Source organism: Triticum urartu, chromosome 2, assembly GCF_003073215.2.
Source record: "Triticum urartu cultivar G1812 chromosome 2, Tu2.1, whole genome shotgun sequence".
Classification (NCBI taxonomy): Eukaryota; Viridiplantae; Streptophyta; class Magnoliopsida; order Poales; family Poaceae; genus Triticum; species Triticum urartu.
This window is the reverse complement of record NC_053023.1, coordinates 377,633,274-377,651,398: the sequence shown is the minus strand read 5'-3', so window position 1 is coordinate 377,651,398 and position 18,125 is coordinate 377,633,274. Positions and strand designations below refer to the sequence as shown.

General features: G+C 45.0%; 1 protein-coding gene across 3 annotated transcripts; it reads left to right on the top strand.

Moving 5' to 3' along the window:
• The first annotated feature begins 1,644 nt into the window (after window positions 1-1,644).
• LOC125537379 (indole-3-acetaldehyde oxidase-like) lies at window positions 1,645-17,426 on the top strand. Of its 3 annotated transcripts, none has more exons than XM_048700684.1 (12): window positions 1,645-2,018; window positions 2,507-2,656; window positions 6,539-7,642; window positions 7,749-9,515; window positions 11,273-11,532; window positions 11,685-11,894; window positions 14,049-14,267; window positions 14,869-15,834; window positions 16,020-16,112; window positions 16,243-16,341; window positions 16,645-16,834; window positions 17,015-17,426. In XM_048700684.1, the coding sequence occupies exons 3-12, from the start codon at window positions 7,483-7,485 to the stop codon at window positions 17,230-17,232; spliced, it is 4,182 nt and encodes a 1,393-aa protein (XP_048556641.1). In that variant the 5' UTR covers window positions 1,645-2,018; window positions 2,507-2,656; window positions 6,539-7,482; the 3' UTR covers window positions 17,233-17,426. The 3 variants fall into 3 exon arrangements, with proteins under 3 accessions (XP_048556641.1, XP_048556642.1, XP_048556643.1); XM_048700685.1 differs by having other exon boundaries at window positions 6,536-7,642; XM_048700686.1 differs by lacking the exon at window positions 2,507-2,656.
• Window positions 17,427-18,125: the final 699 nt, after the last annotated feature.

The following is an 18,125-nucleotide window of genomic DNA, read 5'->3' as shown; positions in this document are numbered from 1 at the left end:
TTGGCTGGCGAGTAGGGGATTAATAGGCTAATCGACAAGTTAATCGGCCATTTAATCAATTAATCGGATGATTTATCAGTTTATCGGCTACTCGGTGACCCTATGAGTAGGGATTAATCGGCAAGTTAACTGGTTAATCGGATGAATTCTTGAACAGGGCGACACGATCAAAGTTCATCCCAGATAGTCCTAGGCCAGCCGGAGCGCCCTCGCCTTGCCTGCCACCTTCGCCGTTGCTTCGCGCTCTAATTGCTTGATGGCTAGCTGGAGCACTTTGGCATTTCTACAGTGGAGCCACGATGCGTTGGTCTCCACCAATGTGGGGGAGCGTCGTAGGACCGACACGAGCAGTGCATCCTCCGGATCCACCAATGCGCGCATGACCAACTCATCCCTTGCCGCTGTCCTCTCCCTCGCCCGTTACCGCTTGCGGTGTGCGGCCCGCAACTCATATTCAGGCGCCCTCATCTGTGCCGGCATCGTCGAGGGGACGAGTACAAAGTGGTGGTTGGGGACGCTTTCCGGCGCTGGTAGAGTAGGATCTTACGAGCGGCATACCTGCATGGGTGCAAAGCGACCGGGGTACGCTCGGACGCGGTGACGTCGCCCTCACTGCGTAGCCGGGCGACGGGTGCCGGCGCGGAGCCTGAGCTTCCGCTACTGCCGCCCCCGGTCAAGGGCCAACCGGCATAGCGCGGTGCAGAGGGCAATCTCCTCCACGTCGTCGTTGGCGGCATTGCCGCCGTCGCTCGCCATGGGACAGACGAAAAGAGGAGGAGACGGATATATATATATATATATATATATATATATATATATATAGAGAGAGAGAGAGAGAGAGAGAGAGAGAGAGAGCGAGAGAGAGCGAAGTGGAGTGGATTGTGGTCTAGAGTTCGTCCGAATTTGGGATTTATGTGGCACCGAGGTGGGCCACGGCTAGCCGGTCTAGCGTGACGAACGTGCCCGGGCCTTCGCAAACCCTCCTTAGATTTGGGCGGGACAACCCAGACGACCAGTTTGAGAGACACACCTGGGTCAGATTTTTTGACCGGTCAGTGACCGTGCCATTTGGAGGGGGGGACGCCCGGATGTAGATGCTCTAAGTCAGATCACACTTTGATTTGCGACACTTGACGGGCGGAGTACCATCTCCTTTGGTTGTAGGAATTCTATAGGATATGATTCTCAAAAGAAAAATTCTTGTGAAACCTTGTAGGAATGAAATTTTATTTTGTACTCTCTCCGTTTCAAAATAGATGACTCAACTTTATAGAAATTAACCCTTCGCATTTTAAAGAAAGAAAACATTAGCCTTGACTCGATGAATTTTTTTTATTCTATACATCAATGCTTTTTTTACTATAGAATTTGAGATACATGTCATTTTATCTTTTATAATATTTCTATTTTTATGATATTTCTATTTTATGAACCAAGTAAGGCCAATATTTAGGCTTTTGTCGAGTGGGATTGGTCGCGGAGGTGGACGTCGTCACGTGGCCGGAGCGGACGAGGCTTGCCTGCTCCCGTCCGGTGCTCCCATTCGTGCTCCGCTTTCACTCGTTCTCGATCGAACGGCTGGGCCAGTTTTCGTCTCCCACGTCCCTTTTCTGGCCCAAAAAAAAGTCGCCGTGCTCCCGTATTTCCCCTGTACCCAATACGTTCCCCTCCTTCCCCTTTCTCCTCACCTTCCGACAGCCGAGCGTGGGCAGCGGAGAGATCCAGTGAGTCAGTCGACGCCGTTCCCGTCCCAGATGTCGTCCCTCTCCTGCCGCAAGGCAGCCTCCGCCTCATGGTACGTTCTTGCGCCAAAGATCGGGTCTTGGGGTTGCCTGTGATGGGGACGGAGATGGTGGAGCTCGGGGCGGGGATAATGGAGGTGGTGATAGTGGAGGTCGTGGCCGCGGCGGCGGCGGCGGAGGCCGCGGCGAGCGACGAGGGTGTCCCCCTTCTAGCGGCTATTCCAGGCTTGTGGCGCCGTCTTCGGTGCCGGTGGCACCATTCCCGTGCCTGCCGAGGTTGGCTTGCCCCGCTCCCTCTCTTCCTCCTCTGTACTTCTGCACAATTCAGATGTCTAGTCTGATTTCTTCGCCATTTAGTCTCTGATCTGAGCTATTTTGTATGTAACTACTGGTATTTGAGCACACAAGCACAAGGGGATATTGCAAATTAATTTGGTCCATACAGAGATTTCTTAATAGCTCAACTTTTGTTGTGCAAAATTGTAGATCGAAATTAGCTTCTACATGTCCTGGATACCTAGCTAGCTGTGTTTAAATTGACAATTAATTTATATCATTGTTCTGTGCGTACTGAAGGTGCTCAGCTTGATTTATTTTTTCTAACAAGATGGTTAATTTTAGGATGCAACAAAAGGAAAGCATAGTTTAAATGCAGTGGATTCAGTCTTGGAAAGGTCTTGCATTGCACAAAATACTAATGATGTTGTGTACTGATTGAATAAACTGAAATTTAATTAGCTAGTGGTGGTGATGTTTGCATACAGGATGAGGCCAGAAGACGGTTCAGTGAAGTGAACAAATTACTCCTTTCATCGATGCATGCAAAGTCATATTTTTGGGTTGATAGTTCATACTGATCTGCGTGACAGTGGCACTTCATTACCGCAGTGATCGACTACTGGTCTGCTTGTCAGGTTAGGCAAAAAAATGTTGTTGGTAATATGTACAGTTTATACCTGATGCAAACCAAGCCTAACTGCATCTTGGTTCACATTGCTTGTATAGCAGTATAGAAAGTAGAAATCACAATATTCCTATTAATCTCATCCAATCTGAGGGCTACCTTTGTTTTGCAACTTGTCTATAATGAGTTGACAATAATTACAACAGATGAAAAGTGGAAACGTAATTCCTGTGTTCCATTCATAGTCCTTTAAGCTATGAACAGATGGTAACACAGAAAATAAGTGAAATATGTTTAATTAATATAGATAGTATCCTTCAATCCATGGTCGTATACTCATAGTTTCTAATATAGTTGCAAGCAAATACATGAGATAAAACTCTATAACATCGATTAAGCAGGCTTCTGTTGGAAGAATGGTAGATCTTGTCCTGGCATCATCGTAGGGGTAAAGGCACCGATGGTGAGATTATTTTCTTGGAAGGATGATAGATTCTGTCCTAGCATCATCATAGGGGTAGAGGTACCACTGGTAGGAGTCTGTTGTTGGAATAATGATAGATTTTGTGCTGGCATCATCGTAGGGTTAAAGGTACCACTAGTAGGATTCTGTAGTTGGAAGAATGGATTCTGTCCTGGCAACATCGTAGGGGTAGAGGTACCACTGGTAGGACCATATTGTGCCAAATAGGGGTATAGATGATTTGGCAGAGCTCCCAGATGACCCTATGCAAATAAATAGCAAAGCTTAGGTCGTTGAGGATTAAAAAAGGAGAAAAATTTACAAGTAGCCTTCTTATACCATTTGGGCTGGGTTGTACTGTGGTAGATACCCCGGCATTTGGTTTGTCAAAGGCATTCCAGGTTGTAGTTGTAAAGAATCGGCGGTCTTCTTTTTCTTCTTTTTTTTTTGCTTTCTCCAACTCACCAACGGGTCTTGCTGATCCTGGTCCAATATTTTCTCCCAAATGACCCTATGAAGATTAATAGCAAGCTTAGCAACACTGGAGTTTGAAAATAAGAAAGTTAAGAAGGGCAGACTTCCTATATACCAATAAGATTGGGTTATACATAGGCATTTGAATTGTGAAAGGCATTTCAGGTTGTAGTTGTAAAGAATCATCTGTCTTCTTTTTCTTATTTGTTTTTGCTTTCTCCAAGGCACCAACGGGTCTTGCTGATCCTCGTACGGTCTTCTCCTTGACCTTCATACCTCTTGGCCTGCATAGCCCCTCGTTATGTTTTGAAACTCTACTAGAGTCGATGTTCGGACCTGCAACCATAAAGTTAAATGTAAGAATCAGTTTGAAAAGACTCCATGCAAGTAGTAGTATAGTATATACCTTCTGAAACAGAGGAATTACCCACATCTGGGTTTGGATCTGGATCAGTTCTATTTTTCAAGCATTTCTCCACATCTCGTGCTAGCTGCTCTGCGCATTTAGCAGCCATGTCATATGTTTCATCGGACTCTGCGGCACGAGCAGCTATGTGGATAAACATTCTGCACAAGTCTTTGTAGAAGTTAGACATTCTTGCTTTTAAATCCTCTTGCAGATTGCGATTGCTTGTTATCTCTAGCACTTTGGCATCAATTGTCCATCTATTCAATACATACTGTTTAGGGATATGCTTGATATTATTAATATCAAGTATCTTTAAGCAATGAGAGCAGAGGATTCCAGCAAATTCAAATTTCTTGCAACTACAATTGACTTTCTCTTTGTTCGGGTCAAATCGGACAACATGCTCACGTTGTGTGCCATGAAATTTTACTGTATAAACCTTCTGCTCTTTGTCACTATCATCACAAAGAAATGTGTCATAGTTGAGGGTCCGAAGCACTTGCTCCTCAAACATCTTGAATATTTCTGGAGTATACGTAGTTGCAGCTTGCCTTAATACATAGCTATCTACTGCCTTCAGCTTGGGAGTAGTTTGTGACGCCTTGAAGTCACACTTCACCTCTACAAATCTTTTATCTGCAACTAGCCGCTCAAAATGCTCGAAGAAAGTAAGCATGTCATATTTAATACTAATGTACCGCTTCAGCTCATTATTCATGTTTTCACTTCTTTGGGTAGTGCTCATGTGGGCTGAGAATGTATTTCTGCCATACACTAGTGCCCATTGCTCCCTTTTCTCAAACAGCCTTTGCAGCCATGTATTGTCACGTAGACCATATCTGTCCAGCATTCTATTCCATTCATTTATAAAATCGTCTTCTTCCTCAATATCATATATACAATGCTGAAAATCAGCATTGAACTTCTTATATTCTTCAACAACCTCAGCAAGGTGCTTGCAAGCATTTTGATTCATATGCCACACGCAAAGTCTGTGCTGAGACCAAGGCAGGACTACACTGATTGCCTTGGCCATTGCTGCATCTTCATCGGTCAGGATTGTCCTTGGATGTTTCCCAGACATAGCTGTTCGAAATGTTCTAAAAAGCCAACCAAAACTTTCAGCTGTTTCATCATAGAGAAGTGTGGCACCAAAGACAGTAGTTTTCTTGTGATTATTGACCCCAACAATTAAACCAAATGGACGCCCATCATCTAGTTTCCTATATGTGGTGTCAAAGCATATAACATCACCAAATAATGAATAGTCTGAGATCATTTTGAGTCAGCCCAAAATATATTAGTTATCAGATCATCCTTGTCAATTTGAATTGAATAGAAAAAATTGGGATCTTCTTTTACCTTCTTCTCCATGTATTCTAACACTCCCCCGGTGTCACCTTTCTTTGCTTGCAGTGTTCTCTTAGAGTACAAACGATTTTTCATATCTTCGGGTGCAAACCCAAGATTTGGAAGTCCACATGCTTCTTTGGCCATAAGATCAATAGTTGCTTTATTCGAAATGCCTACAGACTTTGCGACCTCAGCGTTTGCTATTTGTGCTTCCGTCACTTTCCTTTGGGACCTTAAATATAAGGCCATGTCTCCAGTGGCAAGATTATGGTTGTGTGCAGCCTCAAATTCGTAGACATAATATAATCCGCTTTTCAGACTTATCTTCATATGGCCTTCACAACCACATCGTGTTTCAGGTCTACTGTAACTGAACGAATCCTCTCTCTTATCTTCTGCTCGGAATCCTGTCAATTAAAATAAGTATCTTGGTGAAACCAAAAGTAATATAACTAAAACAAAATACAAGCAGCCCATACCTTGACGGGAGCATGTAAATGTCCGTTGCTGTATGGCGGAAGAATTCTTTACTTTATGTTGACTCCCTCTTCGGATGCTAAAACCGATAGCTTTTGCATACTTGTTATAAAAGGAGTAAGCTTCCTCTTCAGATAGAAATTGCATGCCAACCTTTGGTACCCTTTCATCGATGCAATCTGTTGCATTGCTAGGAGCAGTTTCATGCACATCCTATATGAGTCAGTATTCACTTTAGTTAATACTCATATGGTTGACAGTTAGATTTTTCAAAAACGGTTCACAAACAGATTACCTTTTAGTTGCCCTTGACACAAGTAATCAATTCATGTCGCAGTTTTGTAGTCTAACCATTCAGTCCTCATAATCATACTACATTTGTGTCTACATGGCCACACTACTGGAATACTACTTGTAAACTAAATTGTTGTACAACTATTTGAATCTAAATCATCTGTAAAAGATCATAATGTTGATTTTGTGAGACTAATATTGATTATGGATAAAACAACAATTAGACATCGGATTTTATTATGTACGGCAGGCCGTGAATAACAGATTCTTGTATATATAAGGTTGAAATAGCATGAACGACCTGACTAAGTTGTGAAAAACTGCTATTCCTTTTGTTCCTACATGGTTGTACAAATGTTGAAATCAGATTTGCATAGATCTTACACGATCATGATCAGTATTTTTGATTTGTTTGTCAGCAGGAGAAAGTAAGTAACCAGTTCGACAAGAAGGACAAGAACATTGAAAAGAGATCAAGAAGAATATGAGTCAGATTTCTTACTTCTGGTCCTGGAGATCCATTGACGTGTTCATGGTTCCCATGATCACTGCTTGAAGAAGCCATACGGGGCAATAATTTCCTTTGTTTAAACCTCGGATGGCTTGATATTTGCAGACTTTGCTATCTGCCTGAAATTTGTTCGTTGGATGCAGTCAGGCTCCAGATTGCAAATATCCTTCCGCCTGTGATTTAGGATCTAGCGTTTGTGAGGGTTTGGCTCATACCTCGGTTTCTAAGTTGGCGCGCAAAATAGTTAGATTGGCGGACATTTTCCCTCCAGAATCAGTTGCGAGTATTACGTGAGGGAGAGAGAGAAACGGAAATACGTCGATTCCCTTTTTTTGGGCGAGAAAAGGGACGTGGGGTAGGAAAACTGGGCCAGCCGTTCGATCGATAATGAGTGGAACGGGAGCATGGATGGGAGCACGGGACGGGAGCAGGCAAGACTCGTCCGGCCGGAGCATGGTCGAAACCACCGCGCGTGCACCGGGACACCCGCTTCGTCTTCGTCTTCGCCGTGACGCCGTCCCTCACGTGTTATTGCAGTTAAAATATTCATTCAGTCAATCAAGTGATCCCAAACAACTCCACCCCATGCGCCGTCCATCGTATTCGTTGGCCCCACCTGCAGCTGCTACGACACGTCTCTCCACCAACGCCGCCGGGGTCGGGGGAGGCGACACATGCTCTCGCGTGTCACCGTCGGTTGTTCTCTGTTTGGAATTTCGCGAGCTCTCGCAGCCGAGGCAGACAGTGACGAGACTGCGACACGGAAGGGTGGAAGGCTCACTAAGATAAGGAGATCGAGCACATGGGAATCGGATTCCGGCACGCAAATCTCTCCCCCCTTTTCGCCTCCGCGCGATGGCTTCCTCGACGCCGCAGCCGCCGCCGTCCGCGGCGGTCTTTGCCGTCAACGGCCAGCGCTTCGAGCTCCGCGGTGGCGACGACCCGGGCGCCACCCTCCTCGACTTCATCCGCACCCGCACCCGCTTCACCGGCCCCAAGCTCGGCTGCGGCGAAGGTGCGCACTACCACTTTGCACTTACCCCCTCCCTCTCCTCCTAGGCAGAGGCCGTCGCCGTCGCCATTCGAGGTTAATGCGGGTTTTCATTCGGACTTGGTTGCAGGTGGGTGCGGCGCGTGCGTAGTGCTGCTCTCCACGTACGACGCGGCGGCCGACCAGGTCTCGCACGCCGCCGTGAGCTCGTGCCTGACCCTTGTGCACGGGCTCCACCACTGCGCGGTCACCACCACCGAGGGCCTCGGGAACAGCCGCGACGGGCTCCACGCCGTGCACGCGCGATTCGCGGGCTTCCACGCCTCGCAGTGCGGCTTCTGCACGCCCGGGATGTGCATGTCCCTCGCCGCCGCGCTAGCCGGCGCAGAGGGCAAGGGGTCCGGTCCGCCTCCGCGGGAGGGGTTCTCGAGGCTCACGTCGGCTGACGCGGAGCGCGCTGTCGTGGGTAACCTGTGCCGCTGCACGGGGTACCGCCCCATTGCCGACGCCTGCAAGAGCTTCGCGGCAGACGTCGATTTGGAGGACCTTGGTCTCAACTCCTTCTGGAAAAAGGGAGACGCTCATGTCGACAAATTGCCACCGTACAAGGAGGGGAGCATTGGTGCTTTCCCAGAATTTCTCAAGGCTGAGATCAGAGCCTCTCTGAGGATTGATAAGTGTATGTCGGCTACGGTAATGGCAGGAAGCGAGAGCTCTTGGCATCGACCTCGGAGTGTGGAGGAGTACTACAGGCTGATAGCTTCCGATTCATTTGATGGAAGTGGCACAAAGGTGGTCGCAGGCAACACCTCTTCTGGTGTTTACAGGGAGGCAGAGGTGTATGATAGGTACATTGACTTGAGAGACATCCCAGAGTTGAATTCAGTATCCAAGGATTCCGAGGGTGTTCAAATTGGAGCTGCAACATCGATCTCTCGGGTTATTGAGATTTTAAGACGAGAAGGTGATGACTGCAAGGATGTCATCTTTGGTAAGATTGCTGATCACATGGAAAAGGTGTCCTCTCATTATGTTCGGAACACGGCAACCTTGGGTGGAAATTTGGTGATGGCTCAAAGGGACGAATTTCCCTCTGATATTGCAACTATTCTTCTTGCTGCTGGTTCGTCAGTGTGCATCCAGGTATCATCAGGAAAATTGAATGTCACGTTGGATGAGTTCCTGGAAATGCCACCGTGTAATTACAAGACACTACTGTTAAGCATTTCTGTTCCTCATTGTACTCCTGACAATGTCTCATCAAGTGCTGGGGCTGTAAATATGACAGGAGATAAGACAGAAAGTTCACTGCTATTTGAGACATACCGAGCTGCTCCGCGCCCTCTTGGAAATGCAGTTGCTTACCTTAACTGCGCTTTCTTTGCTCAAATCTCCTCTGATGAAAGTTCAGGAAGCTTAATACTGGAAAAACTAAATTTAGCTTTTGGTGCATTTGGAACCCGACATGCTATCAGGGGTAGAGACGTTGAGAAGTACTTAGTTGGTAAACCCATTAGTGCATCAGTCCTGCTTGAAGCATGCACCGTTCTTAAGAAAAGCATTGTTCCAAAAGAAGGCACAACACATTCTGCTTACAGGTCAAGCTTGGCAGTTGCCTTTCTGTTTACTTTTCTTTACCCAATGACCAAACGAAATGTGAAGCCTGCAAGATCAGCTCGTCTAAATGGCCATGCTGCTTCTGATACCAATGGAAATCCAAATTGTCCACCCAGTGCAGATATTGACTTGTCACTTAAGGAGACCAATAGTGTGAAATCTGGTCTGCATAACAATGACCACATACTTGAATCTTGCAAGCAGATAGTTGAAATCAGTAAAGATTATCTCCCAGTTGGCATACCAGCGAAGAAAGTTGGAGCAGAACTCCAAGCCTCTGGTACGAGCTTCACATATTTCTTGTTGTAGCCATTGGTAATCTTGAACTTAGGTAAGGGAAAAGTATATTTTTCGTCCCTGAATTCTCTCGAAAGTATAGAAATGGTCCCCCAACTCTAAAACAGGCAAATATTAGTCCCTTAACTTCTCAAACCAGATTAGTCCCTTCACACGCAAAAGCGGTTTTCATGCTGACTTGGCATGGTTTTGACCGGTCGTCACCTATGTGGCAGCCTTCTTCTTCCTTCTCATTGTAACTCAGCTGGACATTTCGTCGAGCAGTGGGCGCACACTGAGCAATAGGAGAAGGAGGTAGACGTGAAGCTTGTGTGGCTCACGGCGGTGCACGCAAAGGGTGCAGACAGCCGGGGAGCTGTGGCACTACGAGGCTCGCTAGCAGCAGGGAAACACGCAGCAGATTGGCCTTGGCGTAGGCGAGCTCCTAACACGGCGAAGTGCTGCTCGTGTTACCATCCTCGTGCTCATGGTATGCCTCCGCCATTGCTGGCGACGGTGCCGATGATGTCTCTGCGTCGCCCTGAGCCTATATCACAAACATGTGTTGCCCCAGGTCGTCTGGCGCTCTTCCTCCTCCAGCACACGTGGTTTCCATGCTCGGAGCTGGGGGCAATCGCACCGTCTTGGCGTCACTGTGGGAGGTCCCTCGGGTGGCATCATGGTCCATGGCGATGCCGGGTGCATGTCTTCTCCTCCCTTTGGGACGCCGACGTGGTGGTCACCGGAGTCTGGCTCAGTGGCACAGAGCGCCCCTGTCGCAGCACGCCTCCGCCTCGTGCACCTGTCCTGGGCACCCCTGCTCGCTGTTAGCGCAGGCCGTTCCGCCGAGTAGCTTTCGGCGTGGACGACAACGGCAAAGCGAGGATGTCAAGCGCTATCGCGGTCGAACTCGACGAGGCACGGGCGCGCCAGCAGGATTGAGATCCTGATGTCGCAATGTTGAGGCATGTGTTGCACGCGGTTGTGTTCATGCGCGTCACAGAGGGGAGAGCCCACTTGCACTTGCACACGCCTGCAGCATGGTGCCGCAGCTTCGCCGCTTGCTCGTGGCCACTGGCTGCCATTGCGGTTCGCCACCGGTTGTGTTGGCCAGGCTCGTCTTGCTTGTGCCGATGCAATTCGTCGACTTGTCAAAAAAATTTAAAAAATTGGCCTAGTGTTGAACGGCTCGCTCTAGCAAAGCTGCCTGAGTGAGTAGCATTGGCACTGTTCTGTATGTGCTAGCTTTGTATGCACATGTTCCTGATGCCACGAGCCACACAAGATACATGCCTACCTCATTCTCCTGTTGCTCATGCTCAGCTGAGTTAAAATGGGAAGGAAAAAGATTGCCACACAGGTGACGGGTCAAAACCATGTGGTGTCAGCATGCAAACCGCTTTTGGCGCATGAAGGGACTAAACTATTCCGGTTTGAAGAGTTGAGGGACTAAGGTTTGCCGGTTTTGGAGTTGAGGGGCCATTTCTATACTTTCGAGAGAGTTTAGGGACAAAAAATATACCTTTCCCTATTTATATAGATAACTTAGCAGTTGTTTTATGCAGCATGTTGTTTTTCTTGCTAGTGTTGTTTACTGACATGGTTTATCTTCCTTTCTTCCATCTTATCTATACATTGATGATTCCTTTCTTAACATTTCTTTCAAGTTTATTTATGTGTCTATTTTAATCAGTGGAAGTTACATACTCTCATCTTGCATAAAGTATACTGTAGTGCTGATAACAGAAACATTATGTATAGGTGAGGCTGTATATGTGGATGACATCCCTTCTCCAGAGGGCTGCCTTTATGGAGCATTTGTATATAGTACAAAGCCTTTAGCTCATGTGAATAGCATAGAGCTCGACCCTTCTCTCGAGCAGCTGAAAACTGTGGCAGTTATCACTGTTAAGGATATTCCAAAGGGGGGTGGCAATTTTGGGGCCAACACTATATTTGGACCTGAACCTCTGTTTGGCGATCCACTTACTCAGTGTGCTGGGGAACCTCTTGGTATCGTGGTATGGCTTTTGCTCTGATGGTTTGGATTTGAAGAAATCTGCAACAGTTTTCAACAAAAAGAAAAAATATGTATCCTTTAATGAAGTTTATATTTCTGACAACATGAGTTAACGTTAAATCCAGCTATTACTGAAGATTTTAGCATTTTTAGGTTGCAGAAACACGAAATTTTGCCAATATAGCTGCCAAACGAGCTGTAGTCAACTACAGCACAGAAACTTTGGATAGCCCAGTTTTATCGATAGAGGAGGCAGTTAGAAGATGCAGTTATTTTGAAACCCCACCATTTCTTCTTCCGCAAAATGTTGGTGATTTTTCCAAAGGGATGGAAGAAGCCGATCAGAAGATCTACTCAGCTGAGGTACACCTCATATAATTTTTAATGCTAAGTTGAATCTTCTTGATACCCATCCAAAGTCTGTGGATGAACTGATTCTTATGTCAGGTAAAGAGTTTCAGCTTGGGCTAACATTAGTATTCATTGGTCGCATGTACACCTGTTATATGAGATGGTTCTGTGGCAGACTGGTAGGTGTTTGGCCCATGAAGAGTGATGAACTCGTAATTTGATATTTACTACACCTGTTCACTATTATAAGATGTTCTGGATATTTCAATATGGACTACATATGGACTGAAATGAGTGAACAAACACACTGAAACATGTCTACATGCATCCGATTTAGAAAAAAGTGAGAACATCTTGTAATAGTGAATCGAGAGAGTAGCTAAGTACTTGTGCATTGCTACGGAATAGCTATTAAATATGCACAATCACCATTGATTATAAAGGGTTGTTTCATACAAGTACCTGATGAAAGCTTGCCTAAGATTATCAGCATATACAGCTTCAACGACGGTCTGGCGGCAACAGAGCTTGAAGGCTCGGCGCTTGGCAGACCTGATCTGCGCGGCGGAAGCTATGCGGCCTTGTGCTCCTCGTTGGCGATGCACGCGACCTCGGCACGTGCCCTGGCCCGCCTTGCAGTTGTACCTCATAGGTGTATGGATGCCGCAGGTTTCCCGCCTCGTGCGCGTACCCCCTGCGCAGCCGCTCAAGCCATGGCCACGCCTCCTGTGTGTCGCTGCTACCCGTGGCAGCCGTGGCAGTGGTGAGATCCCCCAGCTTCTGATGTAACCGCTGGGCTGCGAAACCTCATGCAGGTCTGCCGGCATGGTGGTTTGTAAGGCCTTGTACAATGCGAGGTGCTTAGAAAAATAAACCCGTTTTTCTTGAGCACCGGTGCTTATTTGTAGAGGGTAGACGCTTAATTAGGCACCCCTCCTGTAGAGATAAGCACTGATGCTTGAGAAAAACTCGATTTATTTTACTAAGCATCTTCCTAAGCATCTTGCATTGTGCAAGGCCTAAACAGACAATGAGGATGTCCCCGATTATAGCATGCATAAAGTGGGAGTTGTGGGTAGGAAGAGGAAATAGCTTTTTTTTAGAGACGTGGAAATATTGGATCGCATCCTGGTTTATTCTCAGCAGAGACATGCGGGGGGGATGGGAGACATACGAAGACAAATGTTAAGAGGGAACACTTACCAAAGGAAACACGGTAACCACTGTAAAAAAAAGGAAGCATGGTAAAAACGGAAACGTCTCTGGGGTATGGATAAGGAAACAAATCGGTGTGCATGGAAAATGACAAGACTATCAGTAAGGGGGAAGATCGGTGGAAGGGGGATCGGTGGGGAATAAACCAAGACAAAAGGGGAGGCTTCACCAACCTATATACAGACACCAGCTCCCCTTTAATAGTAAAAGATATAATAAAGATTATTTATTGCTGCAATGCTGAATCACCCTTAGTGCCCCTAGAGTACAACAACAACAACAACAAAACCTTTAGTCCCAAACAAGTTGGGGTAGGCTAGAGGTGAAACCCATAAGATCTTGCGACCAACTCATGGCTCTGGCACATGGATAGCAAGCTTCCACGCACCCCTGTCCATAGCTAGTTCTTTGGTGAGCCACCACACCCGGGTTCCGATGTGGCGCGTCGCTGAGAGGGTTACGCCCCAACGGAAATCTTTTGGGTTTCATCTCCATAGAGTGGCTGAGTTTTTACGTTGGCTCGCCAAGCCTATCACAACCCTCCTCCTTTACCCGGGCTTGGGACCGGATATGTTGAGACAACATAGGCGGAGTTTTAGTGCCCCTAGAGTAGTTTACATTAAATGGATGTTGCAAGTGTGCCTCCCTTTTATGTTCCCTTTTCCTCTGATTTGTGTCTCCCTACTTGTGGGTTGTTTCCTTGTCTAACCTTTCAATCTCGACCCCCACAATTATTGAACAATTGACATATCACCCCCCACCCCCCTGATAGGTGGTTAGTCCTTTCTTATGTACTCCCTCTGATAAAAAAAAAGTGTCCTGGTTTTAGTTCAAATTTGCACTAAAACCACGACACTTTTTTTGGATCGGAGGGAGTATCTTTTTATAAGATTCGGTTATTCTTTATATATCTTTGATATTGTCGCATTGTGCTACAAACACTTGGTGCAGGTGAAGCTTAACTCACAGTATTACTTTTACATGGAAACACAAACTGCTCTAGCCATACCTGATGAGGATAATTGCATGGTAGTGTATAGCTCAAGTCAGTGCCCTGAGGCAGCACAAAATAACATTGCAACATGCCTCGGTTTACCTTGTCACAATGTTCGTGTTATCACTAGAAGAGTTGGTGGTGGCTTCGGAGGAAAAGCTGTTAGATCATTACCAGTAAGTGTCGATACCATCATTTCTTACAGCTTTTGAAATGCTGCAGACCATGTCTTATTTTTGTCAGATTATGCTTAGCACTTTCTGTGAAGTACAAATGGTAAATCAGCTAAGTGCTGTTGCATGTTCAACTCTGCTGTGTTTACCAACTATCAGTTGTGCTTTAAAATGCAGACGCTGTGATCCTGAAATTTTGAGTATCCTCGCACCCAAATAAGAACATAGAACATCTGCACATATCTTCACCTTATAAGCATAACATACAGATTGCTTCAGCTGTAACACAACTAAAAGCGTATTGTTTCCTCTTGTGACATTGTTACACTGAATATTGAAGCCGAATTGTCTCTTTTAACAAGATTCACTCTGATCTAGCCATTTTCTTAATGACATACTTCATGTGAAGTTTTCAAGTGCTACATATAGGAGGAGGCAGGGGTGGCTGCAGTCTTGCTGCTAAAGTGCTAAAAACTTGAAGACCATACTCATTTAAACATTGTTAAGTTCGGTGCTTCACGAGCCTTTTAATCTGCAGTTTTGTTTAACAGTTTATTGAATTACATAAAGAACGGAACACTTATTATATGTATGTTAATTATAGGTGGCGGCGGCCTGTGCACTTGCAGCATTTAAGTTGCGTCGTCCTGTTCGAATGTATCTTGATCGCAAGACTGACATGATAATGACTGGAGGTCGGCATCCCATGAAAATATGCTATTCGATAGGATTCAAATCAGATGGGAAGGTCACAGGATTGCATGTAGATTTGTTCATAAATGCAGGAATGACCATGGACATTAGCCCAATTATTCCTCATAATTTCATAGAGGCACTGAAGAAATATAATTGGGGTGCCTTTTCATATGATGCAAAGATTTGCAAAACAAACATTTCAACACGGTCTGCAATGCGGGGCCCTGGAGAAGTGCAAGGTTCTTATGTTGCTGAAGCTATTATTGAGCATGTCGCGTCAGTTCTCTCTACTGATGCTAATTTGGTAAGGCAGAGAAATATTCACACAGTGGAGAGCCTTGCTTTGTTTCACAGTGAGTGTCTGGAAAATGCCTTGGGGTATACACTTCCCTCTATCTGTAATCAGTTGACTGCATCAGCAAATTACCAATATCGTTCAGAAATAATCCAGACCTTTAACAAAACCAGCCAGTGGAAAAAGAGGGGACTTTCTTTTGTTCCGATAGTGCATAAAGTGTTATCTCGACCGACACCTGGAAAGGTGTCTATTCTTAACGATGGATCCATTGTTGTTGAAGTTGGAGGCATTGAGTTAGGCCAGGGACTTTGGACAAAAGTGAAGCAGATGGCAGCATTTGGTCTTGGACAGTTGTGGGCTGATCGAAGCCAAGACCTGTTGGAAAGAGTACGAGTTATTCAAGCAGACACGTTAAGTGTGGTACAGGGAGGGTGGACCACAGGGAGTACCACATCAGAATGCAGCTGTGAAGCAGTTCGACTTGCCTGCAATATCATGGTTGACAGGCTGAAATCACTCAAGGAGCAATTGCAAGAAAAGCATGGCAAAGTTTCATGGGATGGACTAATTTCACAGGTATTGATAAGATGATAACTTCAGTTAATAGCAACTATTATCAGGATGTTATTGTGTTGTTCTCACAAAAATTAGTCATCCGTAGAAATTTGTGCATCATTGGCTTCTATAGTTATGTGTGCCCAATTACATTACTCAGTAATGTAGTCAATGACCTTAAGGTGTCGCGACGTTCCGTTGTGCAGGCAAAAATGGTTGGTGTGGATTTGTCAGCAAGAGAATATTACATTCCTGGGGCTTCTGGTTCATACCTAAACTACGGAGCTGCTGCTAGTGAGGTATCCTTACAACTTAGTTTACTTTAGTTGTTTAGTTTCAGATATGCCAGTAAGCTGCTGCTATAGATGTACAAATTTGAAATACACACGCCTTTGCATACATTAAGATATTCATAGCGGGAATTTACAGGCAGAGATTGATCTTCTCACGGGAGCAACTACAGTTTTGCGCAGTGATCTTATATATGACTGTGGCCAGAGCTTAAATCCTGCTGTGGACATGGGGCAGGTGGGTATAATTTGTCTCACTCTACTCTAACCTGTCTATATTTGTTAACTTTCCAAAGATGCATCTTCGAGTCATTTCAGGTAGCAGGTCATCAATTAATTACAATGTAGTTTCATGGGATGCTACAGACCTACATTATTTGTGTTTTATGCTATCTTCTAGTATTGGTTTACTGTCTAGTGCATTGATTGCTCATTTCTTTAAGTCCACAGAGATGGACATAGAAACCCATTTCATTCTGATGTTGATTTGCATTAATGGTGTTTTAATATCTTTTGTTGCTGTCCTATTATGGCACTTCAGGTGGAAGGGGCCTTTGTTCAGGGAATTGGTTATTTCATGAGTGAGGAATATGTGACCAATACGGATGGGCTGGTTGTCTCGGACGGGACTTGGACATACAAGATCCCAACCGTGGACACCATCCCTAAACAGTTTAATGTTGAGCTGCGCAACAGTGGATTCCACAAGAAGAGAGTGCTGTCTTCAAAAGGTATTCGGTTTCTCCCCTGTTGTGACATCTATGGGCATATAACAAACGGATAGTTGTATTTTGCTTTCTAGGCTCCTAGCAGGGATAAGATGGTATTAAGTTCAAAAAAAAAAGAACATTTGGTAGAGATCGTTTATGATTTATTTATCTTTTGCCTTGTTGACTTGGTGTTTGTCACAGCATCTGGGGAGCCGCCTTTGCTCCTTGCAGCTTCAGTTCACTGCGCAACAAGGGATGCAATTGCCGCAGCAAGGAAGGAACTCCACTGTTGTGGGTCTGGACCGTCTTCACCTTCGTTCTTTGAGTTGGAAGTTCCGGCAATCATGCCTGTGGTGAAGGAGCTGTGTGGCTTGGACAATGTGGAGAAGTATTTGGAAACTCTAGTGGGTTCCAAATAAATACAGACGAATTTCACATTTGGCAAAGTAAATTATAATGATAGCATTATAAGGTATACTTCTTGCATAGTACTCTGGGCATACTAGAAGGTACTGATCCACTTGTTAACGCATGTACAATTCGACTATAACAGAATTTTGTTTGGTTGTGCCACATTTGTTCGATAATTTCATTCAGGCACGGACTTACAGTACATAGTTCTTAGGTAACATTTTGTACTTCCCTCGTGTTCCTAAATATTTGTCTTTTTAGAGATTTTAAATGGACTATCACATACGAATGTATATAGAGTTATAGACATATTTTAGAGTGTAGATTCATTGATTTTGCTCCGTATGTAGTCACTTGTTGAAATCTCTAGAAAGACAAATATTTAGAAACGGAGGGAGTACTAGACTGATGGATGGATACACGGTATTTGTGACTCAAATAGGCAAAACGATGAGAGTAAACAAATGGAAGATGTATACTTGGAGCATAATGAGACATGGTCATGGGACCTCCCTATTTGTGTAATGTAATGTAATGTAATGTGATTCATAGTTTGATAATGTTTTTTTTTCAGAAAAAGCAAGTTAAAATGTAGTCTTTCGGTTTACCATCCGTGGATGCTCTGTTCTTAAATATAAGATGTTTTGGTAGTTGAAATTGAACTGCCAAAACATCTTATATTTAGGAAAAGAGGGACTAATTTTATTTAGGAACAGAGGAAGTATAATTTTATTGAGATAGTTGAAATTGAACCGCCAAAACATCTTATATTTAGGAATAGAGGGACTATAATTTTATTTAGGAACAGAGGGGGTATAATTTTATTGAGACTGATAGAGCGCAACGAGATAATAGAAAAAATCATGATGCTAGGAGGTGCATACGTCATATAATTCAACCT